At 42.8% G+C, this 24,937-nt stretch overlaps 1 protein-coding gene across 1 annotated transcript in view; it reads right to left on the bottom strand.

Annotated features, from left to right (window-relative positions):
• dgkg (diacylglycerol kinase, gamma) overlaps positions 1–24,937 on the bottom strand; it is a 195,083-nt gene that overhangs the window by 124,458 nt on the left and 45,688 nt on the right. Inside the window, 10 exon segments of the mRNA XM_031796900.1 lie at positions 1,563–1,679; positions 2,559–2,647; positions 2,999–3,116; positions 3,490–3,609; positions 3,785–3,859; positions 10,166–10,215; positions 11,582–11,722; positions 13,266–13,529; positions 13,976–14,038; positions 17,847–17,997. Coding sequence (XP_031652760.1) covers positions 1,563–1,679; positions 2,559–2,647; positions 2,999–3,116; positions 3,490–3,609; positions 3,785–3,859; positions 10,166–10,215; positions 11,582–11,722; positions 13,266–13,529; positions 13,976–14,038; positions 17,847–17,997 — 1,188 coding nt within the window.

Raw genomic sequence — 24,937 nt, 5'->3', positions numbered from 1 at the left:
TCGCCAGTTATACGGTGCTTCCTCCGACACATTGGTGTGGCTGGCCTCCGGGTTAAGCGAGCAGTCTCCCGACCCCTCCTGTCTCAGCCTCCAGTATTTATGCTGCAATAGTTTATGTGTCTGGGGGCTCGGGACAGTCTGTTATATCTGGAGTATTTCTCCTGTCTTATCCGGTGTCCTGTGTGAATTTAAGATTTAAGAGGACCTGAGCCCTAGGACCATGCCTCAGGACTACCTGGCCTGATGTCTCCTTGCTGTTCCCAGTCCACCTTGTCGTGCTGCTGCTCCAGTTTCAACTGTTCTGCCTGCGGCTATGGAACCCTGGCCTGTTCACCGGACGTGCTACCTGTCCCAGACCTGTTGTTTTCAACTCTCTAGAGACAGCAGGAGCGGTAGAGATACTCGGCTAATCGGCTATGAAAAGCCATGAAAAGGCTATGAAAGGCTATGAAAAGCCAAATGGCATTTACTCCTGAGGTGCTGACCTGTTGCACCCTCTACAACCACTGTGATTATTATTTTCTGACTCTGCTGGTCATCTATGAACATTTGAACATCTTGGCCATGTTCTGTTATAATCTCCATCCAGCACAGCCAGAAGAGGACTGGCCACCCCTCATAGCCTGGTTCCTCTCTAGGTTTCTTCCTAGGTTCTGGCCTTTCTAGGGAGTTTTTCCTAGCCACCGTGCTTCTACACCTGCATTGCTTGATGTTTGGGGTTTTAGGCTGGGCTTCTGTGCAGCACTTTGTTACATCAGCTGATGTAAGAAGGGCTTTATAAATACATTTGATTGATTGATTGATGGTCAAGAAGCAGTGCGGCTTGTCAGGGTCGTGTTTCGTTGGATGCTTGGCTCTCGACCTTCGTCTCTCCTGAGTCAGTAAGGGAGTTGCAGCGATGGGACAAGACTGTAACTACCAATTGAATATCATGAAAAAAAGGAAAAAAATAACATTAAAAAAATTATAATACTAGCCAGAGCAATTCAACATTACTGAAATAGAAGTCTCTGCCGGCAGCTAGCCACCTGACTGACTGACACATTTTTAAGCAACTATTTTCCAAGTCATACTCCGAGAGTTGCTTTTTGTTTGTTTGGGGGATGTCTGTAGACGCGACACGAGTTGCCTTTTGTCTGGTATCTGGCAAACACACTGTCAGCAGCTAGCTTACTTGACCGAGCTGGGGTAGTTCGTTTCACGTCTCAAGCCCTCGGCCTGTGCTGCTAAAAATGCAAATCTGCGAAGCAAATCCAGGGGACGCAGCCGAACATAACGAAGAAAAAAAACAGTTCATGATTCCACTAGTTCGCAAAGAATCAGTCGCGATTAGAACTCATTCAGATCAAGAATATAAGTGTTCTGAGCTTTGATCAATGCTGGGAGCAATATTTTCATGTTTACTCGTAATTGATTTTCTTTATTGTGTACAAATATATATATTTAATTCCCTCAGTGTCCTCATATGTAGTTATGGCCCTGAGTGTGTACTACTCACAGTGATCTGACACCACACACAGTGTCCTCATATGTAGTTATGGCCCTGAGTGTGTACTACTTACAGTGATCTGACACCACACACAGTGTAGGCCCGTTAAGCCCTGGTAGCACTTGATACTTCTGTGACAGCGGTCGCACTTAGTGGGAGAGTTTCCCTCCATCCACACGTGCTGCATAGCCTGGAGGGAGGGGGGTGGGAGAGAGGGAGAGAAAGAACGAGAAAGATAGAGACAGTAACAATCACGAGGTCACAACATAAATCCAGTGCTAAAACGTGCTATATTTAGTGCCAGATATCTACAAAATAAAAGGTCTTCTGAAAGGCATCATCTGCTAGTGAACCAGACTTGAGAAAGTGAAGTGGAGCTGAAACAGAGTAGACCTCCATCTGGAGAGAGAGAAGGGGGCCTTAGAGGGACAATTTCAAGGTCTGTGAGTTCATTCCAGAAGAGGTCTAATTAAATCAGAGGTTATATATAGAGACCGGTTAACAACATAAGTAGCTCTGCATGATCTCCCTGCCGCCATGATCCTGTGTGTGTGTGTGTGTGTGTGTGTGTGTGTGTGTGTGTGTGTGTGTGTGTGTGTGTGTGTGTGTGTGTGTGTGTGTGTGTGTGTGTGTGTGTGTGTGTGTGTGTGTGTGAGTCCCTGTTCCCATGATCCCCCTGCTCCTCTCCAGTCCTTAGCACTCGGCCAACTGCCAAAACAGGTTGCTTAGCAACGACAGGGCATTCTATTCACACAACGTTAGTCAGATGGTGGTTAGGGGTTAGCTGTGGGTTAGCTCTCAGCTTAAGGCATCACACTAAAGAGTCACTTAAGGTAGGATATTGTAGGCCTGAGTCACAGTCAAGCTCACTGACTGAGAGGATTACACTAGAATGAGTAATGCATGCAAGAGAATTGTGAGTCATATAGTAAAGTGTAGACCTACATTTCTCAATATTTGTCACACTTTTTCTAAACATAGGCACATAATAGATACAGCAATGACACACATGACAATATCATTACTGTCTGTGTTTGTGTGTGTGTTTAGTTGTATGTATAGGACTCACATTAGTGTGTCTGCGGGACTTGGCGTAGGTGCTGATGCAGGCAGCGATGTCTTTGGACACACAGCGTTCATGGACTGTGTACTTGCATACTGAAACACAGAGGTACACAGAGAGACAGTTAACCAGTGGATGAACACCAAACACCAGACCAACCCTTTCATTGAAACATGTAATAAAATGACCCAGCGATAACATAACATTTGCCTTGATAATAGATCATTAATTAGTCACGCAATCATGTTTGTTATTCACAGAATGGAGGATGGGATAACAGAGTCAGAGAGAAATAGAGACAAGCATCTGGTTGAAAGAGAGAGAGGAACTGAAAGGCACCCAGGAAGCGACAGAACAGAGAGAGTAGAGTAGTGAATGCCAACGAGGGACAGAAATAGGGACTGAAGGAGAGAGAGAGTGGAACTGAGGGCCACACACAGACTCACTAGAGCAGCAGAGGCCCTGCTTGCGGACTCCCAGCAGCATGGTGTGGCAGTAGTTACAGTAGGCTGGCTTGTTGAAGTGCTTTAATTTCCACACATGCTGCCCATCCTCCTGCACATTCTACACAGAGAGAGAGAGAGAGAGAGAGAGAGAGAGAGAGAGAGAGAGAGAGAGAGTGAGAGATCAGTGGAGAAAATGGCATGATTGACCAGAGTGCTTAAAAGAGGGCTAATCCATTTTTTGTTAAAGTAATCCATCACCACAAAAAGATCTTTCTGAATTGATTTTTTGGAACTGCCGCCCCAAACGCACTCAGAGAGACACACACAAACACTTTCTCTCTCTCCCCACAGGGATCATACAATTACTAAAATGTATGCACTCATGTATGCACTCACTGTACTGCAAGTTGCTTTAGATAAAAACGTCTGCTAAATGGCATCCATTATCCTATTATATTACAGTACACACACACACACACAAAGTGCCTCACCGTCTCCATGCCCAGCAGGACCAGCAGAGGGATGGTGGTGAGGCCTCCCCTGATCCACTCCTCCAGGGTGACTGTTCCGTCCCGGTCATAGTCTATCTCTTCCATCATCTCCTTCAGGATCTGGGAGGAGACGGGGAGGAAAGTCCAGTAAAGTCTTGCCAAATTGTGATACTGTAACGTTCCGTTATTTCCTTGTCACTGTAGTTAAGCTAGCCTGTTCAGGTCGACCTACTCCAACGCTCCAATATGTTGGGACCAGGGAAAACAAGACACATAAGGCTGTGTGCATTCTTACTGGTCGCAGCTCTGTAGAGTCCCATTCCAGGTACTCTGCCACGTGGACCATCTGATTGATGATGCGGTCCAGTTCCTACACACACAGGAAGAGGGCAAAACGTTAGACCACAACAACAACAACATTGTGGTAGTCTTCTTGATAATAAATGACCTCATCCACACATAAGGCAAAGGGTGGCTACTTTGAAGAATCTCAAATATAAAATATATTTAGATTTGTTTAACAGTTTTTTGGTTACTACATGATTCCATGTGTGTTATTTCGTAGTTTTGATGTCTTCACTATTATTCGACAATGTATAAAATAGTAAAAATAAAGAAAAACCCTTGAATGAGTAGGTGTGTCCAAACGTTTGACTGGTACTGTATATTGAATTTGTACCTTTAAAACAACGTCACATGATATCCAATATAAGAAGAAGAAGAAAACGGGAGATTTGATCTATCTACAGCTATTAATTCAGTCTCCCATTCAGGGTTTAAAAAAAAGGATTAAATAGATTTTTCCCCACACACATCAACACACAATACCCGATAATAACAAAGTGAAAACACATTTTTAGCACATTTATTGAAAATTAAACACAGAAGTATCTCATTCATATGTTAGAATCACCTTTGGCAGCGATTACAGCTGTGTCTTTCTTTGTAAGTCTCTAAGAGCGTTGCACGCTTGGATTGTACCATATCTGAAAATGATTCTTTAAAAAATTCTTCAAGCTCTGTCAAGTTGGTTGTTGATCATTGCTTGACAAGTCTTGCCATAGATTTTCACGCCAATTTAAGTCAAAACTGTAACTAGACCACTCAGGAACATTCACTGTCGTCTTGGTAAGCAAATCCAGTGTATATTTGGCCTTGTGTTTTAGGTTACTGTCCTGCTGAAAGGTGAATTTATCTTCCATTGTCTGTAGGAAAGTAGACTGAACCAGGTTTTCCTCTAGGATCTTTCCTGTGATTAACTCTATTCCGCTCTTTCTTATCCTAAAAAAACTCCATAGTTCTTGCTGATGACAAGCACACCAATAACATCATACAGCCACCACCATGCCTGAAAAAATGAAGACTGGTATTCAGTGATGTGTTGTGTTGGATTTGCCCCAAACAAAACATTTCGTATTAAGGACATAAAGTTAATTTCTTTGCCACATTTTCTGCAGTTTTACTTTAATGGCTTATTGCAAACAGGATGCATGTTTTGGAATATTTGTATTCTGTACAGGCGTCCATCTTTTCACTCCATCATTTAGGTTAGTATTGTGGAGTAACAACAATGTTGTTGATACATCCTCAGTTTTCTCCTATCACAGCCATTGGTGAAATCCCTGAGTGATTTCCTTTCTCTCTGGCAACTGAGTTAGGAAGGACGTGTCACGCCCTGACCTTAGTTATCTTTGTTTTCTTTTTTTTCTTTTGGTTAGGTCAGGGTGTGACAAGGGTGGTTGGTTTAGTTTTTGTATTGTCTAGGTGTTTTTGTCCTGTCTAGGGTTTTTGTAATTCTATGGGGTTTCAGTATGTCTAGGTATATGTAGGTCTATGGTGGCCTGAATTGGTTCCCAATCAGATGCAGCTGTTTATCGTTGTCTCTGATTGGGGATCCTATTTAGGTTGCCATTTGCCATTTTGGTTTTGTGGGTTATTTTTCTATGTTTAGTTGCCTGTTCGCACTAGTCATATTGCGTCACTGTTTGTTTTGTTATTTTGTATAGTTTTGTTCAGTGTTGCATTCGTTTAATAAAATATAATGTACGCTTATCACGCTGCAGTTTGGTCTCCTCCATACAACGACCGTGACAGAATAACCCACCAAACCAGGACCAAGCAGCGTGAAAAGGAGGAACAGCGCTTAATGGGGAGATGGAACTGGGAGGAAAAAATAAACATCCAGCCAGGACGGGTTGTGTCAGCTCTACACTCCAAACCTCCAGTGCACCACCACAGTCCAGTACGTCCTGCTCCCCGCACTCGCCCTGACGTGTGTGTCACCAGCCAGGTACCACCAGTTCCAGCACCACACACCAGGCCTCCAGTGCGCCTCCAGGGACCAGTATGCCCTGTTCCTCCTCCCGGCACTCACCCTGAGGTGCGTGTCACCAGCCCAGTACCACCATTGCCGGCACCACGCACCAGGCCTACAGTGTGCCTCGGCAGTCCAGAGAGTCCGGCGACAGTACCCAGTCCAGAGCGTCCGACGACAGTACCCAGTCCAGAGCGTCCGGCAATGATCCACACAGCGAGGGTCCCCTCGCCTATGGCGAGGATCCGCAGTCCAGGGCCACAGACGATGATCCACAGGTCAGTGCTACAAGAGCCAGAGCCGACTCAGTGTAAAGAAGGGGGGCGGTGTCCAGAACCAGAGCCGCCACCGAGGTTAGATGCCCACCCAGACCCTCCCGTATAGGTTAAGGTTTGTGGCCGGGAGTCCGCACCTTGGGGGGGGGGGGGGGGGATACTGTCACGCCCTGACCTTAGTTATCTTTGTTTTCTTTATTATTTTGGTTAGGTCAGGGGGAGACAAGGGTGGTTGGTTTAGTTTTTGTCCTGTCTAGGGTTTTTGTAATTCTATGGGGTTTTAGTATGTTTAGGTATATGTAGCTCTATGGTGGCCTGAATTGGTTCCCAATCAGAGGCAGCTGTTTATCGTTGTCTCTGATTGGGGATCCTATTTAGGTTGCCATTTTCCATTTTGGTTTTGTGGGTTATTATTCTATGTTTAGTTGCCTGTTCGCACTAGTCATACTGCTTCTCGGTTCGTTTTGTTATTTTGTATAGTTTTGTTCAGTGTTGCATTCGTTTAATAAAATATAATGTACGCTTATCACACACATTGTTGTGACTTGGTGTATTGAGACACCATACAAAGTGTATTTAATAACTTCAATGTCAGATTTGTACCCTTCTACTAATAGATGCCCTTCTTTGCAAGGCACTGGAACACCTCCCTGGTCTTTGTGGTTGAATCTGTGTTTGAAATTCACTGCTCAACTGAGGGACCTTACAGATAATTGTATATGTGGGGTACAGAGATGAGGTCATTCAAAAATACTATAATTGCACACAGTGAGTCAATGCAATTTATGTGACTTGTTAAGCAATACTTTTTTATCCTGAACTTATTTAGGCTTGCCCGAACAAAGGGGTATAAATAATACTTATTGACTGAAGATATTTCAGCTTTGAATTTTGTATTAATTTGTAAAACCTCCTCAAACATAATTCCACTTCGACATTATGGGGCATTGTGTGTAGGCCAGTGAGACAGAATCTAAATGTAATCCATTTTTTATTCAGGCTGTTACAGAACAAAATGTTAAAGTCAAGATGTGTGACTATTTTCTTGAAAGGCCTAGGGTTTCAAGCTCTGGTTGATTTCAAATGTAATGATATTTAGTTACATTTCATTGTTTTTGTTTGTCAAAGCAACAAAATATCAACATTTGAAGACGTATATTCTGCTTTGATAGTTCCATCTGTGTAGCTTTAATTCCAGTTTGTTTGACATTTTTGTAAAATGTTTATTGAATATTAAAACATATGATGTACTTGCAGTGAAGCCACTCAGCATTTACATTAAATTCAGTCATCTAACAGACTAACATCCAGGGCGACCCACAGAAGCAACCAGGGTCAACGCCCTGCTCAAGGGCATGTCGACAGATCTCAGCGAACTATCAGCCACTGGCCCAAGCTCCCAACTGCCAGGCCACCAGCCCTCCAAGATCACCCCCCCCCCCCCCCCAGTTCCTAGAGAGCTGCCCCTCAGCCATCCGAGACCCACCCAACCCCGCCCTCAAAAAATTCTTCAGAATAAACCAATTCCACATCCCAACCCTCAGCTTCCCTTAGCCCATCCCACCTATCTCTGCTGGCCACCCTCTTCGAATTTCTATGCATCATATATCTTTCAACTATGCTGTGATGTTTAACATACAATTTGAATCTATCTAATCGAAGGAAATCCACAGATTGCGAGATAAAGATGTATAATTTAAGATGAAAGCATGAATTCTTGAATCTTGCTTCGTTTTATATATCCACTCATACATGCTCTACCATAGAATTGGTCCATCAAATCTCTTCTCAAGTATTTTGTAATCTGCATGGCACAGCTGTCAACATCCTGGTCCTCAAATGAAACTGGTATACTTTCCTATTTATGCTATTTTTATTCCTCCCGCTGCCACCTGCCTCCATTTTTTAGGTAATGCTGTAATCAATTGGTTGTAATCTTGGATTGAGCAGACCTTTCCAACAATAAAGATAACTGCATGAATGACATAACTCTACCATTCCAATGTAGAATTTTTTTTTTTTTGTTATTCCCTTTTCAAACATCTTTTCCATAAATACAGGTATTTTATCAACCAGCACATTTGAGTTCAGACATAGTATTTGTTGTAACATTTGTTCTATTTTTCAGGGAGATGAAATTGAAATTGCAACCAGCTCTGCAATGCTGGTTTGGAAAAGAGAGAGACTTTGAAAAAGGTTTCATTTTCAATTAATCGAAAATGAGACATGGGAATCTGCACAAAAAGCCATTTTTAAACAATGGATGAGCTTTTCTCAATAATCTACTTGAGAACCATTTATGGTTCAATTAAAACTTTTGTATAAGTGCAACTTTTAGAGAGGTTTAGTGTTTTAATATTTAATCATCTCAACCCACCCAGTTCATTTTCATTATATAGATATGCACGTTTAATCTTGTCTGGTTTAGCATCCCAGATAAAGCAAAATATTTTTTGCTCATATGATTTGAAAAACGAATAATCATAAGTAGGCAGAGCCATAAGTAAGTGAGTAAACTGAGATATGACTAAGGAGTTAATCAGTGTAATTTCTTCATAAATAGACAGGCATTTACCTCTCCATGGTTGCAGGATCTTGTCCATTTTTACTTGTTTTCTATTGAAATTGATTGTGGAGAGTTCATTTATGTCTTTTGTGATATGAATACCAAGTATGTCTACTTCACCGTCAGGCCATTTTATAGGTAAACTGCAAAGTCATGTAAAATGTGTATTTTTTTAAGATCCAATGCGTAATATTGTACACTTACCATAATTAGGTTTTAGTCCAGAAGTTATCTAGATCTTCAATGAGACATTGCAGGAATATAGCTTTCGGACTTAAGATAAAACTTGAGTCATCAGCATACATGGACACTTTTGTTTTTAAGCCTTGGATTTCTAATCCTCTAATGTTGTTATTTGATCTGATAGCTTGCATTTCAATGGCCACAATGAATATATATGGTGACAGTGGACACCCATGTTTAACTCCTTGACAAATCAAAACTCTCTGAGAAGTAACTGCTATTTACTATTTTACACCTGGGGTTGCTATACATAACTTTTTCCTATTTTATAAGAGACTCATTGTAATTGAAAAAATATCCAGGTATTTATAACTAGAATCGAGTCTTATTTAATCAAAATCCGCTATAAATACCAGGCATGGCTTCTTAGATGTTTCATGTTGTTCTATTATTTCTAGTAGTTGTCGTATATTATCTCTAATGTATCGTCCATGTAAAAAAAACCTGTCTGATCAGGATGAACAATACCCGGTAAAACCTTTTTAATTCTGAGTGCTATGCATTTCCCTAGTATTTTTGCATCACAACATTGAAGTATAAGAGGCCTCCAGTTTTTTAGATAAACTAGATCTTTCAAATTAATAATTGATATGTTGGATTCACATCTCCATCTCAACCAACAATCTATGCTAAAGAATAGGACTAAATCAAATTAAACTTTATTTAAAACGTGCATTTAAAGTTTGATTTTATAGATTTTTGGTTGAAATGGAGAAGTTACTGTAACTATAAATGTGTTTTTATGTAATCATATAAAGCGTGAATGTTCAAGATAGCATACGTAGGTTGTCGCAAGTCTGTGGAGATCTTCACAATTGCTATAATCTGTGCAGAATCTCGAACGGCATTGATCACTTGCACCATGTACTTTTAATGTAATCTCAACTACAATCCAGGTCATTTGGTTCTGCTATTAGATGAAGCACATTGATAAGTAACACATTAATCTGTTGTATAAATTAACAAGATATTATGTGACATTGTATTCCCACTTGAAATGTGCTGTGATTTTAAATGGTTGAAAGTGCAGTGATAGACATTTGGGTGGAAACTAAGCAAAACATCTGATAGTTTATTCTTTGGAATTTGGTTGTGCTTTTAGATGGTTGAAAGCCTAGTGATAACACATTTGAAATTCAACTAACTTTTGGCTCTTCTTGACTGGGTGAATAAAGGTTGTAATCTCATTGATCAACATCTCAACCAAATATTACCCACGTTGAAATTACGTGATGAGAGAAGAGGAGATGAGAAAAGAGGAGAGAGGGCCAGACTTACCGAGCTGTCCAGTACTCCATTGCCATCTGTGTCGTACAGCCGGAACATGACTAGAGGGGAAAGAGAGAAAAGAGACCCCATGATTCAGCTATAATGAGTTCTTGTTAGCACCGCTAACATTCCCAGTCAGACCCCCCTCTGGAGAGCAGGGGAAATATTAGAGCGCTACACGACACCACTCCTGTGTTGAAGCAGGGGGAGGTAATAGAGCGTGACATGTACTTCTGTGTTGTTGAGATGTCGGAATCGGTTAGCTGAGATTAGCTGTGTCAGGGTGTGCAGATATAGCTCCCGATGCTAAAGAAGTCTATTAGACACACCACGGCTTAGGATGTCAAGGGGCTAACAAGGACAGGTGCTGAGATAATCCCCAGGGGAGCCCTGCTCCTGATTTACTGCTAGCAACCAGTCACTCACTTACACTGTACTGCTGAGTGTTGAGGCCACTGCAGGCAGGTGTGTGTGTGTGTGTGTGTGTGTGTGTGTGTGTGTGTGTGTGTGTGTGTGTGTGTGTGTGTGTGTGTGTGTGCCTGTGTGAGAGCTCGACTGTATTTGGCCACATAAATATGGCTGTAAACATTATTTGCTTAAATAATTAAATGTATGATCTAAAAAATTGTGGGTTTTTTGGATGACCCAACTGCTGGTTTGCAGGCATTGGGTCACTTAGTTGGGGGGTTTTCTTTAAAAAGAGTGAGGTTGGGTTGTTGATGCTGGGTTATTGAAATATGATCCAGTGGGTCAGATCAGAAGACTGGAGGTGTGGCTTAGTAGGGTGTAGCTTTCAGATAGTTATTTTTGGTCACCCGCAAGAGTAAATGTCATTCTGGTTTATCTGTCTGTTGTATTGTTATCACATGATAAAGTTGAACACTGACACTTTTGTAGCTTTAATGAGGCTTACACATATGAGTTCCTCAAGAACGTCTGCATATCCCAATGTTGTAATTTTATTCAAAAATATGTAATATGCAAAAATATTAATTTGCAGTGTACAAACAACCTGAGCAGGAATTTACACTCACATGTGGCCCCATAAAACGACCTGAAGGCCACGCCCCTAATAACCTATTCCATTAAAAAAAGACGCAGCTGTTGGGTCAACCCAGTATGAAAGTTAATTAAAACCCAACTGAAAACCCAACCTGTTGTGTTATTCCCAAAATCTCCCAGCATGTGTTCTGTCCAATATTTACCCAGTGCTGGGTTACCAAATAACCAAAATTGGGTTGTTTAAAACCCAGGATTTCTTTTGAGTGTATTACCTGAATTAATTAATTAGACTAATCCTCGGAAATTATGGTAAGATGTCTTTCTGAGTGGTTTAGGGACAGACCTTTTGACTCCACATGACCCTCTTGGTCTTTCAACCACAAGTCATTACAAACTTGCCTCCAACCAACCCCTATAACTCACATTCCAACTTGTCCTCTGGTGTGCCCCTCTCCAGCAGGGACAGGTAACACACAATGTCCTTCAGAAACACCACCTGGGGGGAGAGTAAAGGGGAGCCCTTCTGGGGTGATGGACTCCTCCTCTTCTCCGCTCTGATCCTCTCTATGGATGTAATGTAACAAACGATCAATGGATGATGGGGACGTTATACAGCAATGACCATGAGCATGACTAAGCAACATGGCAGATTGAAATGTGATATGGCATGGTGATATAGATATGGTGATATGATGTGTTAGGCACATAAATCAAATCCAATAAATACCATAGCCTGTGTAAAGCTGGTAAAGCTTAGGTAGCTACCAATACACATGTCCTACATTGCCATGCAAAGTATTGAGCTAACAGAAACCAATGGCCACAGCTCAGACAATATTAACCAGCACACTTTATCAAACTGCTAGCTAAAATGCCTTGCTGTGAGTGATAATCAGTACAAAAGTATGTGGACAACCCTTCAAATGAGTGGATTCGGCTATATCAGCCACATCCGTAGCTGACAGGTGTATAAAATTGAGCACACCGCCATGCAATCTAGACAAACATTGGCAGTAGAATGTCCTTACTGAAGAGCTCAGTGACATTCATTGTCATAGGATGCCACCTTTCCAATAAGTCAGTTTGTCAAATTGCTGCCCTGCTAGTGTTGCCCCGGTCAACTGTATGTGCTGTTATTGTGAAGTAGAAACGTTTAGGTGAAACAACTCCTCAGCTGCAAAGTAGTTGTCCACACAAGCTCAGAGAATGGGTCCCCCGAGTGCTGAACGGGAATGTCGAGAGCTTCATGAAATGTGTTTCCATGGCTGAGCAGCCGCATACAAGCCTAAGATCACAATGCCAAGTGTTGGCTTGAGCAGTGTAAAGCTTGTCGCCTTTGGACTCTGGAGCAGTGTAAACGCGTTCTCTGGAGTAATGAATCACACTTCACCATCTGGCAGTCCAACAGACAAATCTGGGTTTGGAGGATGCCAGGAGAACCCTACCTGCCCGAATGCATAGTGCCAATTGTACAGTTTGGTGGAGGAGGTATAATGGTCTGGGGCTGTTTTTCATGGTTTGTGCTCAGCTCCTTAGTTCCAGTGAAGATACATCTAGACGATTCTGTGCTTCCAACTTGAAACAATTAGAGGAAAGCTCTTTCCTGTTTCAGCATGACAATGCCCCCGTTCACAAAGTGAGGTCAATACAAAAATGGTTTGTTGAGATTGGTGTCAAAGAACTTGACTGGCCTGCATGGAGCCCTGACCTCAACACCATCGAACACCTTTGGGATTAATTGGAACTGACTGCGAGCCAGGCCTAAACGGCCAACATCAATGCCTGACCTCACTAGTGCTTTTAGGTGGATTCGGCTAGTGGAAAGCCTTCTCAGAAGAGTGGAGGCTGTTATAGCAGCATAGGGGGTGCCAACTCCATGTTAATGATTCTGGAATGAGATATTCGAGGAGCAGGTGTCCACATTCTTTTGGTCATGTAGTGTATTTTAGTGCTGTGGCATTAGTAATGTTCCAGGCACAACATTTCTCTAACATTGATGTCATTGGAATTCATTGTTTACGGCAATACCATAGTCTAATACAGCATGCGTCACAACTTTTCCAGGAAAACAGTGTAATTGCCTACAGCACCTGAACAAGGTATTTACCTGGGGAGAGGCGAGGGGAGGCTGGGGACTTGGCTGGGGTGGGGGTCAGAGCATTACTACTGCTACATGTGGAGAGTTTGGCTTGGGTGCAGGCAGGTGAGTGGTAGGAACCCCCGGGTGTGTGGGCCCCTGTCCCAGAGTGCTGTGAGGAGGAACGGGAGGAGCAGGGAGAGGTAGACACGGCACCTGAACATGTGGCCATCACAATGGAATGCTCTGGTGTGTGCCGGCCCATTGCTGTCAGGATGCTCTTCCCATTCATTCCTAGAAGACAGATAAGGGGGAAAGATGAGGAAAGATAAAGCAAGATAGGTAGGCAGAGGACTCATTAATTTGCAAACAGTTGTGTTTACAGAAGCAGACATTTAGCATTGAGGATTAAGCCTACACAACAAAATACACAAAGTAAAGATACCTCCCTTTCCAACCATGGGTCATGAAGAGATTTTCAATTTTTCACAACAATAACAAGGATGGTACAGATGAAACAAGAAAGGTCAGGTGAGATATACTCCACACACACAAAACAACAATTTACAACAAACGAAATTCCACTGAGCCATGGTACAGACTACTATCATGTCACCTGCTCCAAAACACAGATCACAAGTCACTTTATAACAGCAGTCAAACACTGTTGACAGACAGTAGCTGGACCATGAGTCTTAGTAGGGTTATCTAAACATTGCCCTGTTGTCCTGCAGTGGTACCTGTTATGGGGGCACAGGCCACTTCAGTCTGTATAGAGATGCCTGCATCAATGGAACGTGGCTCTGCAGACACATCAGGGCAAGAAAAGCAAGACAGAGAAAGTGAGAGGATGTGAAATAGAGGAAGGGAGAGCAAGGAATGTGATATAGGCTGTGTTAAAGGGGAAGCAGAAGGAGTGTGCTATAGGCTGTGTTAAAGGGGAAGCAGAAGGAGTGTGATATAGGCTGTGTTAAAGGGGAAACAGAAGGAGTGTGATATAGGCTGTGTTAAAGGGGAAACAGAAGGAGTGTGATATAGGCTGTGTTAAAGGGGAAACAGAAGGAGTGTGATATAGGCTGTGTTAAAGGGGAAACAGAAGGAGTGTGATATAGGCTGTGTTAAAGGGGAAACAGAAGGAGTGTGATATAGGCTGTGTTAAAGGGGAAACAGAAGGAGTGTGATATAGGCTGTGTTAAAGGGGAAGGAGAAGGAGTCTGATATAGGCTGTGTTAAAGGGGAAACAGAAGGAGTCTGATATAGGCTGTGTTAAAGGGGAAACAGAAGGAGTCTGATATAGGCTGTGTTAAAGGGGAAACAGAAGGAGTCTGATATAGGCTGTGTTAAAGGGGAAACAGAAGGAGTGTGATATAGGCTGTGTTAAAGGCGAAACAGAAGGAGTGTGATATAGGCTGTGTTAAAGGGGAAGGAGAAGGAGTGTGAAAAAAATCATGTCTGTGAGTATAACAGAACTGATATTGCAGGTGAAAACCCGAGGAAAATCCATCCAGAAGTTTTTTCTTTTTTGCTCACTGTTCATTACAATGCTTGTCTATGGGATATACAAATAAATAGCTTCCAGATTGCAGTTCCTATGGCTTCCACTAGATGTCAACAGGCTTTAGAAAGGGTTTCAGCCTTGTTTTCTGAAAAATAAATAGCAGTTGTAGTTTTTCAAGGTGGCTCTCATTCTCACTGTAGTCTTGTGGCGCGCGTGGATGAGGGTGTGCACCTCGTTATTCTCTCTGATATTGAACATACTCCATTTTGTCTGAACTTTGATCATTTATCTACATATTAGGGTACCTGAGGATTGAATAGAAACGTTGTTTGACTTGTTTGGACTAAGTTAATTGGTAACTTTTGGGATTCCTTTGTACGCATGTTGAACTAGTGGAACGGCTGGATTACTGAATCAAACGCGACAACTACACTGACTTTTTTGGGATATAAAGAAGGACTTTATCTAACAAAACAACCGGTTGTTGTGTAGCTGGGACCCTTGGGATTGCAAACAGAGGAAGATCTTCAAAGGTAAGTGATTTATTTCTGACTTTTGTGAGGCCTCTGTTGGTTTGGAAATGCTTTTGTATGCGGGGCGCTGTCCTCAGATATTCGCATGGTATGCGAATAAAGCCTTTTTGAAATCTGACAACGCGATTGAATTAACAAGAAGTTAAGCTTTTAAATGATGTAGGGTCCTTGTATGTTCATGAATGTTTAATATTACAATTATGTCATTTGAATTTGTCGCGCTCCAGCTTCACCGGATGTTGTCGATTTTGATCCCATTAACAGGATCTGTGCGCTAAGAGGTTTTTAAAGGGGAAGGAGAAGGAGTGTGATATATGCTGTGTTAAATGGGAAACAGAAGGAGTGTGATATAGGCTGTGTTAAAGGGGAAGGAGAAGGAGTCAGATATATATAGAAATGTCTGGCAATATGAGGGTGGATTCTATTTATAGCCAAGGCAAAATTCAAAACATTTCCAATTCAATAAAACCCTATAATAAAATACAGTAAAAATGTATCTGGTGACATTTTAAATAGAAGAGAAAGCTATATAAAAAGGCAAAGCACATTAAAGGTTGCAGTAGTCTAAAGGAGCGGACTAGTGCTTCAATGACTATTGACAAATTATGGGACCTTGTCTATGGTCAAACAACAAACATTCTTATAACCAGTGCATTGCTAGGGTCATGAGGATCATTAATGAAGCAGGTTCCTATTGGCCCGTATAGTCAAATCCTAGGCAAGGAAGGACAGGACAGGAAGTCACGAAAGTCATAAAAGAAAGACAGATCGTCTGTTTGGCCCTGAGAGGAAAGCAGAATATCAACCTATTAGAGAACTGTGGCCCCTGCCTGCCCAACACACAACAAAAGAGACCTTCTATCAAGACAGAGGAGTGAATAATAATGTCAACAACACACTAAAAATACTTATTTCTCCCTGTCTCTTTTTGTTGGGGACTGGGAGATTGATTCAGGCAAGGAAACGCAAGCCTTTCTGGTCCTGAATGATAAAACCATGATGGGACAGAGGGAGAGCAAGAGAGAGAGCGAGAAAGAGAGGACAGGACAGGAGAGAGAGAGAGAGAGAGAGAGAGAGAGACAGACAGAGAGACAGAGAGACAGAGACAGAGACAGAGACAGAGACAGAGACAGAGACAGAGACAGAGACAGACAGAGAGACAGAGACAGAGACAGAGAGAGAGAGACAGAGAGACAGAGAGAGAGAGAGACAGAGAGACAGAGAGACAGAGTAAGAGAGACAGAGACAGACAGAGAGACAGAGAGACAGAGTCAGAGACAGAGACAGAGACAGAGAGACAGAGACAGAGACAGAGACAGAGACAGAGACAGAGAGAGAGACAGAGAGACAGAGACAGAGAGAGAGAGAAAGAGAGACAGACAGACAGACAGACAGACAGACAGACAGACAGACAGACAGACAGACAGACAGACAGACAGACAGACAGACAGACAGACAGACAGACAGACAGACAGACAGACAGACAGACAGACAGACAGACAGACAGACAGACAGACAGACAGACAGACAGACAGACAGACAGACAGACAGACAGACAGACAGACAGACAGACAGACAGATAGACAGACAGACAGACAGACAGACAGATTAGGAAAACAAGAGAAAGACAGACACTAGCTGGGTAAATGTGTATCTATCTATCTGATCCTCTCATTTCTGCACACCCACGGAGGTTAGTAGAGAGATCAAACACCAGATGGCAGTGTAGGCGGTGTCCTTTTTCTTCTTCTGATCAAATGAAGAGGCTCAGGAGTAACACCACCTCTCCCCCCCCTCTCTATCGCTCCATCTCTCCATCTCAGATGGTTGGGTGGGCTCGCATGCAAATCCCTCCATCTTTCCATTTGGAGAGGGGTTAGATTACTCCCATCTGTCCCCTAGTGTTCAGCTGTTCAGCAGTGAGGGACAGCCAGGCAGGCTGATAGAGACCACATATAAACCCATATGGTGGAGGAGGACACACAGTTTACAAGCTGTCCAGGTGCAGTGGAAGTAATGAACCTAAACCACTCCATAGCTGTCATTGTTTGTGGCCACTCCAGGACCACTTTACGCTTAAACAGTTCAATCAAATGGTACATGAACATGTGTGCGTGTGTGTGTGTGTGTGTGTGTGTGTTCCTGAGGGATCTGCCATGGCAAGTAAAGCAGCAGTGTTTGCATTGTGTGTTTTTTTGGAAAGTGTTTTGAGGAATTTGTGAGTGCAGACTACAACTAACTCCATTGACTACAATCTGTAGCAAGGGACACTCTCCCTGAGACAAGCATTAACCTGCGAGGGAATCTAATTTGGGAAATGCATACAATAGTACACCAACGATTTAGCCTAACTCCCAAAAACTTTTGAGGGCCAGGAAAGACACTGTTGATATCTACCAGGGTCACGTTCAGTAGGGAGAAAACATTGAGAAACAATTTGGAACGGGAAGGTATTACCTGAACTTCTCCAATAACACAAAAAATAAAAATAAACCCTACTGCCCTACTGAACACAACCCAGGTTTTCACCAGTCCCAGCCAGAGTAAATCACCACCAGGTTGAAGGAGGCCACTACTCACCCAGCAGTCCTGCTCCAGCGCGGGGCACCTCAGGAGAGCAGCCCCCTGTCTTGCTCTTGAAGGAGGTGAACAGGTGCTGACACAGCTCCTCAGGGATGTCGTTCTCCAGGTATGTGGTCATGAAGAGCTGGAAACCCTCATAGTCTATGGGCTGCTCACACGGATGGATGGAGAGATAGAGAAAAAGAAGAGTCAGATACCTTGGATGTGAATATTGTAAACAACAGAGTCTGGGCAGCAAAAAAGTACACAATGGTGACATTGAGTAAAAGGCTATCATCATACGTCCCTAATTTGTTTATGTGGGAAGGCAACACCTGTGAAGTGTTGTAAACCACATACTTCTGCAGTAGAAATCATCTGTTTCAGTATATAAAAGGAATGAATCCTTTAGAAAAGTTGTTTGCCTGTATGCTGGAAGTTCTATTGATGGTCTGCAGTATTGTGTTTTAGATAAGTATGTCGTATTCAATCATCTCTCTACAGCACAGACAGAGCATGATGATAACACTTATCGCTTTGGGCCTTTTTTGAAAAAAGCTTTACGGATTGGAGGAGACTGGAAATGGCCAATTTGGAGAAAACATAAATCAGTTGATTTCATGGTTTGCAGACAGGGTGGTGTGCGCTGGCTGTGGTTTTAGCCTTTAAAAGTGTAATGTTAGTATAAACCTTCAATCGTAAAAGGCATACAGACAGTACACAGAAACAATCCTGACTCACTTTCTCAGCAAGCAGACAGAGTCAAATAATTGACAGAGATTACTCAGGGCAGATACCTTAACAGAAACAACATGAGGTTGTCTGAACTGGCTTTCAGACAGTGATCAGTGCCATTAGTCTTGCGGTTGAAAAACAAATGAAAAAGAAAGAGAAAAAAATGGCACATCAACATTCCTCTGTTATGGAAACACTGTTGATACATGTTGGTAAATTGAGCGTCACAAAGACACATAGCTGGCAAACTGAAGCACTTCACCTGACCCCTTTGACCTCTGACTGTGGGAGAGCATTATGAGTACTGTAGTACAGCATGCTATAGGTGTCTGATGGGATAAGGTTATGTGCTGTATACTACATGCATTCTGTAGTGTTAGACACTGAAACCGCAGGTTTCTGACCCCTGACCTTTGACCTTTGCCTTGGTGCCTCTGATGATGTAAGGTTAAGGAAGTTACTTGTTACATGTAGTCTGTAGCGTACATGTATACACAGAAACCACAGATCATGCAGACCCCCAGCAGTGGGTGTGGCTTACTTGGTTGAGAACGTCTTGCTTCTGTTTGACAGAGGGAACAGGAAGAGGTAAGAAGGAGACATAGGGGTTACTTTATCGTGGTCTGGCAGCAGTAGTAAAGGGTGTGGAAGCAGTTAGAGCTAGGGTTAGCCAGGGGTGAGGCCACACCCTCTTTTGGAAGCTAGTCCTCATTCCCTTCCACACACGCATGCATGCAGCAATATCTGCCATAGTTAACCCCAAAAATGTATCAAATTAATTAACTTGTATGCACTATGCATTAATAATTCAAGATAAAAATGGCGAACAAGCTATGCTGCGCCTATGGCAAGTTTGTGGGACATAATGCATCGATTCAGATTACCTATCAACCCTTTGTATCAGTGTACTACCTACAGTATGCCAGTACCAGTGTGCTACCTTGCACTATGTACACATCCACAAAACACTGTATATGCACTGTATATATTCGCCACAGCAGCATCCCTCCCTCTGCTTATATAGTGGCTGCCCACGACTCCAACACCATCATTAAGTTTGCTGATGACATGCCGGTGGTAGGCCTGATCACCGACGATGACGAGACCGAGAACAGCTTCTAACCCCTAAGTCATAAGTACAGGACTCTAATTCGACGACCATAATGCCTGCTAAAAAATAATAATGCCTTACGGCCACTTTGGCCATTGTGCCCTTGGGCTGAATATAATAATTAGAATTCCCTTCTCCCGGGTGCAATACGCCGTGATCTGAAGCACCTCTCACTCACATTTGATTTCCTTCTCATTGAATTCCGAGGGGCATGTTGAAGATCTTAGAAGAACTGTCCACATTTACTTTTCGTCAACCATCAAAAGATGTGTAACGAACAGAAAAAGCACTAGCCAATCCACTATGTCAATCTAATATCCCCAATAGTACAAAGTTGACTTATTCTATTAAATTAAATATTCCAAACATACTCTGGGACAGTTGTGGAACGCGATAGATCCCAAATGAATACAATCCCTGTACATAAAAGAAATATTTGAAAACCAAGTAGGCTGATGCAACAGAGAACGTTTAGCTTATATGTTGATAAAAGTGCAGCAATGTGCACATGGCAGTAGGATATAATGTCCCAAAATACAATGAGCTGGAAAACCCTGTTGTCAAAAGTGCACCGCAAATGTGAGTGTTTTTTAATGACAGCGATGAAAATATACTTCAGAAATGTAGAAAGAGGGAAGATCTAAAGATGCAACAACAAGCGTGGGTTGTTAATAGGACTAGGAGTGTGTCTTTGGCTGCTGGACATCAAAGAAAGTTCAGAACATAAGATAAATACTGGTTTCAATGGCATATGAGGAAGTCTTTATAAAACAATCCCCTTAACATTCCTACGGTTGGAACAAGGTGAGACATACCTCATAAAATGACCCAAAAATTATCCAGGTTTTAAACAATTAAGTTGATGTTTAAATAGTTTGAAAATGTTGTCTGCCTCCGCTCAGATTGTAAGGTGGGTGATGTTTAAATAGTTTGAAAATGTTGTCTGCCTCCGCTCAGATTGTAAGGTGGGTGATGTTTAAATAGTTTGAAAATATTGTCTGCCTCCGCTCAGATTGTAAGGTGGGTGATGTTGCAGTGCGCAACTGGCACTGGCCTTTCCCTCCTATCTGAACGAACAATGCCTCAAGTACAGTATGTCTGTAGAATCAAGCCTTTTAGATACACTACATGACCAACAGTATGTGGACACCTGCTCTTCGAACATCTCATTCCAAAATCATGGGCATTAATATGGAGTTGGTCCCCCCTTTGCTGCTGTAACAGCCTCCACTCTTCTGGGAAGGCTTTCCACTAGACGTTGTAACGAGCACTTGCTCGTCGGGCACTAATGTTTGGCGATTAAGCCTGGCTCGCAGTTGGTGTTCCAATTCATCCCAAAAGGTGTTCGATGGGGTTGAGGTCAGGGCTCTCTGCAGCCCCGTCAAGTTCTTCCACTCTGATCTCGACAAACCATTTCTGTATGGACCTCGCTTTGTGCATGGGGGCATTATCATGCTGAAACAAGAAAGGGCCTTCCCCAAACTATTGGAAGCACAGAATCATCTAGAATGTGATTGTATGCAGTAGCATTAAGATTTCCCTTCACTGGAACTAAGGGGCCTAGCCCGAGCCTTGAAAAACAGCCCCAGGCCATTATTCCTCTTCCACCAAACTTTACAGTTGGCACTATGCATTCGGGCAGGTAGCATGCTCCTGGCATCCGCCAAACCCAGATTTGTCCGTCAAACTGCCAGATGGTGAAGTGTTACTCATCACTCCAGAGAATGCGTTTCCACTGCGCCACAGTCCAATGGCGGCGAGCTTTACACCACTCCAGACGACGCTTGCCATTGCGCATGGTGATCTTAGGCTTGTATGCAGATGCTCAGCCATGGAAACACATTTTATGAAGCACCCGACGAACAGTTCTTGTGCTGACGTTGCTTCCAGAGGCAGTTTGGAACTCGGAAGTGAGTGTTGTAACCAAGAACAGAGTGAAGCTACACGCTTCAGCACTCGGTGGTCCCGTTCTGTGAGCTTGTGTGGCTTACCACTTCACGGCTGAGCCGTTGTTGCTCCTAGATGTTTCCACTTCACAATAACAGCACTTACAGTTGACCGGGGCAGCTCTAGCAGGGCAGAAATTTGACAAACTGACTTGTTGGAAAGATGGCATCCTATGACGGTGCCAAGTCTAAAGTTACTGAGCTCTTCAGTAAGGCCATTCTACGGCCAATGTTTGTGTATGGAGATTGCATGGCTGTGTGCTCGATTTTAAACACCTGCCAGCAAAGAATCCACTAATTTGAAGGCGTGTCCACATACCTTTGTATATATATAAAGTATATCTCCTCAGTAAATTGTATATTCCCACTGTAATCAGCCTATACTTCAGAGTTGTATGATTTATGTTTACTGTTTCAATACTGTTCCAATACTGTATATTCTTTATGATGTCTATGTGTATATATATTTTATGATGTCTATGTGTATATATATTTTCTATTGCTGGCAGCACTTTCTCACTAAGGCAAATTCTGGATATGTGTAATTGTACTTGGTAAATAAAGGTGATTCTGAATCTGATTATATCTTAATGTGTTGTATGATTGACGGACCTCACAGCAGTGGTTCTGTGCTGTTGATCTAACCCAAACAGAGAGACAGAGAGCACTGGGCTGGCAGGCCAGACCCGCTGAACCATCATTCATATCCTCTCCTCTCCTCTCCTCTCCTCTCCTCTCCTCTCCTCTCCTCTCCTCTCCTCTCCTCTCCTCTCCTCTCCTCTCCTCTCCTCTCCTCTCCTCTCCTCTCCTCTCCTCTCCATTTGGTGAAGCTTTACTTTGCATCATGTAACAGCAGATTTTGAGAAAAATGCACACACAAACATGCACACAAGTTCCAAAAACGTATCCAAAAAAGAAAAAAGATGGAGCCATAAGGTCACATATCATAAGACAGACAAGCTTGTCTGCAATAAGAACACTCAGAGTGATTTGATAGGCATTTCTGGAAGGTCTCCATCCAGCTGTCTCAATCTCCCTTTTAGCATTGATGGCCTCGAGAAATCAATCAAATCCATTCTGGAAGCCATGCGAACACAACAGGTAAAAAAGAATGTGCACACGCTAGCTAGGTGTGTCATTATACTCGCCCTTCGGATATATTTATGATTAAAATGCATGCAGTCTTGACAGAGAGAGGTTATGATGGGGGTAAAGGGTAAGGATAAGGAGACGCCATGCTATCTGAGCCAAGAAAGCCATGAGAAAGAAGTAAAAACTGCAGAATGTTGCATAAAAAACTCAAGTATAGACCTATCACCAGAGCAAGTCAAACCACCACACTATGGCAGCACAGCAAACCCTGTCTCTCCACCCTGCCTGTGCTCTCAATACATATAAACGGAACACTTGTTCTTGTCACTCCTCGGGTCCTCGTCACTAAAGTGGCATACAGTGGCAAGAAAAAGTATGTGAACCCTTTGGAATTACCTGTTTTTCTGCATAAATTGGTCATTAAATTTTATCTGATCTTCATCTAGGTCACACAATAGAGAAACAGTGTGATTAAACTAATAACACAAATGATTGTATTTTCCTTGTCTTTATTGAATACATCATTTAAACTTTCATAGTGTAGGTTGGAAAAAGTATGTGAACCCCTAGGCTAATGACTTCTCCAAAAGCTCATTTGAGTCAGGAGTCAACAAACCTGGAGTCCAATCAGTGAGACGAGATTGGAGATGTTGGTTAGAGCTGCCTTGCCCTATAAAAAACTCTCACAAAATTTGAGTTTGCTATTCACATGCAGCATTGCCTGATGTGAACCATGCCTCTAACAAAAGAGAGCTCAGAAGACACAAGATTAAGACTTGTTGACTTGCATAAAGCTGGAAAGGTTTACAATAGTATCTCTAAAAGCCGTGATGTTCATCAGTCCACGGTAAGACTAATTCTATAAATGGAGAACGTTCAGCACTGTTGCTACTCTCCCTAGGAGTGGCTGCCCTGTAAAGATCACTGCAAGAGCACAGCGCAGAATCCCCAATGAGGTTAAGAAGAATCCTAGTGTCAGCTAAAGACTTACAGAAATCTCTGGAACATGCCAACATCTCTGTTGACGAGTCAACGATGCATAAAACGCTGAACAAGAATGGTGTTCGTGGGAGGACACCATGGAAGAAGCCACTGCTGTCCAAAATAACCATTGCTGCACGTCTGAAGTTTGCAAAAGTGCACCTGGATGTTCCACAGCGCTACTGGCAAAATATTCAGTGGACAGATGAAACTAAAGTTGTGTTGTTTGTAAGGAAGGAACACACAACACTATGAGATGTAATTGTACTCCAATTAAAGCTCAACAGAAGTGATGCAACAGGATAATGACACAAAACACAGAAGTAAATCAACAACAGAAGAAAATACGCCTTCTGGAGTGGCCTAGTCAGAGTCCTGACCTCAACCCGATTTGAGAGGCTGTGGCATGACGTCAAGAGAGCAGTTCACAGACATCCCAAAAATATTGCTGAATTTAAACAGTTTTGCAAAGAGGAATGGTCCAGAATTCCTCCTGAGCGTTGTGCAGGTCTGATCCACAACTACAGAAAACGTTTGGTTGAGGTTATTGCTGCTAAAAGGAGGGTCAACCTGTTATTAAATCAAAGGCTTCACATACTTGTTCCACCCTGCACTGTGAATGTTTACATGGCGTGTTCAATAAAGACATGAAAACGTATCATTGTTTGTGTGCTATTAGTTTAAGCAAACTGTTTCTCTATTGTTGTGACCTAGATGAAGATCAGATCAAATTGTATGACCAATTTATGCAGAAATCCAGGTATTTCCAAAGGGTTCACATGCTTTTTCTTGCCACTGTACATCCTCAGGGACGACAGCACACACATCTCACAGCCAGATGAGCTCAACTGAATGGCCCAGTTGTGAATTAGACTACCTGATTGACATTCCCCCCTTCAGAGCCTGCTGTGAAATGTGTGTGTGTGTGTGTGTGTGTGGAAACCCATCCACCCTTAGTTTACAGTCCCCTGTCTGCCTTATCGCTCATCCATCACGGAGAAATACAGTCGGAGATGGGGGAGGCGAGGCCATTGATGGTGTGTCACTGGCGTTTAGGGCAGCTTCCAGGACAGGCGAGGATTGGTGAGTCACCAAGAGCACGAATAATTGATGACACGGGTACAACTCACTGGGCACACCATGTCATTTCAACGTGGAGAACTGGGTAATATTTGGTAGATACGTTGATCAATGAGATTCTAACCTATTTTCACCCACTCAAAAAGACAGCCACAAGTTTGTTG

The sequence above is a fragment of the Oncorhynchus kisutch genome, linkage group LG2, assembly GCF_002021735.2.
Source record: "Oncorhynchus kisutch isolate 150728-3 linkage group LG2, Okis_V2, whole genome shotgun sequence".
NCBI lineage: Eukaryota > Metazoa > Chordata > Actinopteri > Salmoniformes > Salmonidae > Oncorhynchus > Oncorhynchus kisutch.
The sequence above is the reverse complement of the archived record's forward strand: the minus strand, read 5'-3'. Positions and strand labels throughout refer to the sequence as shown.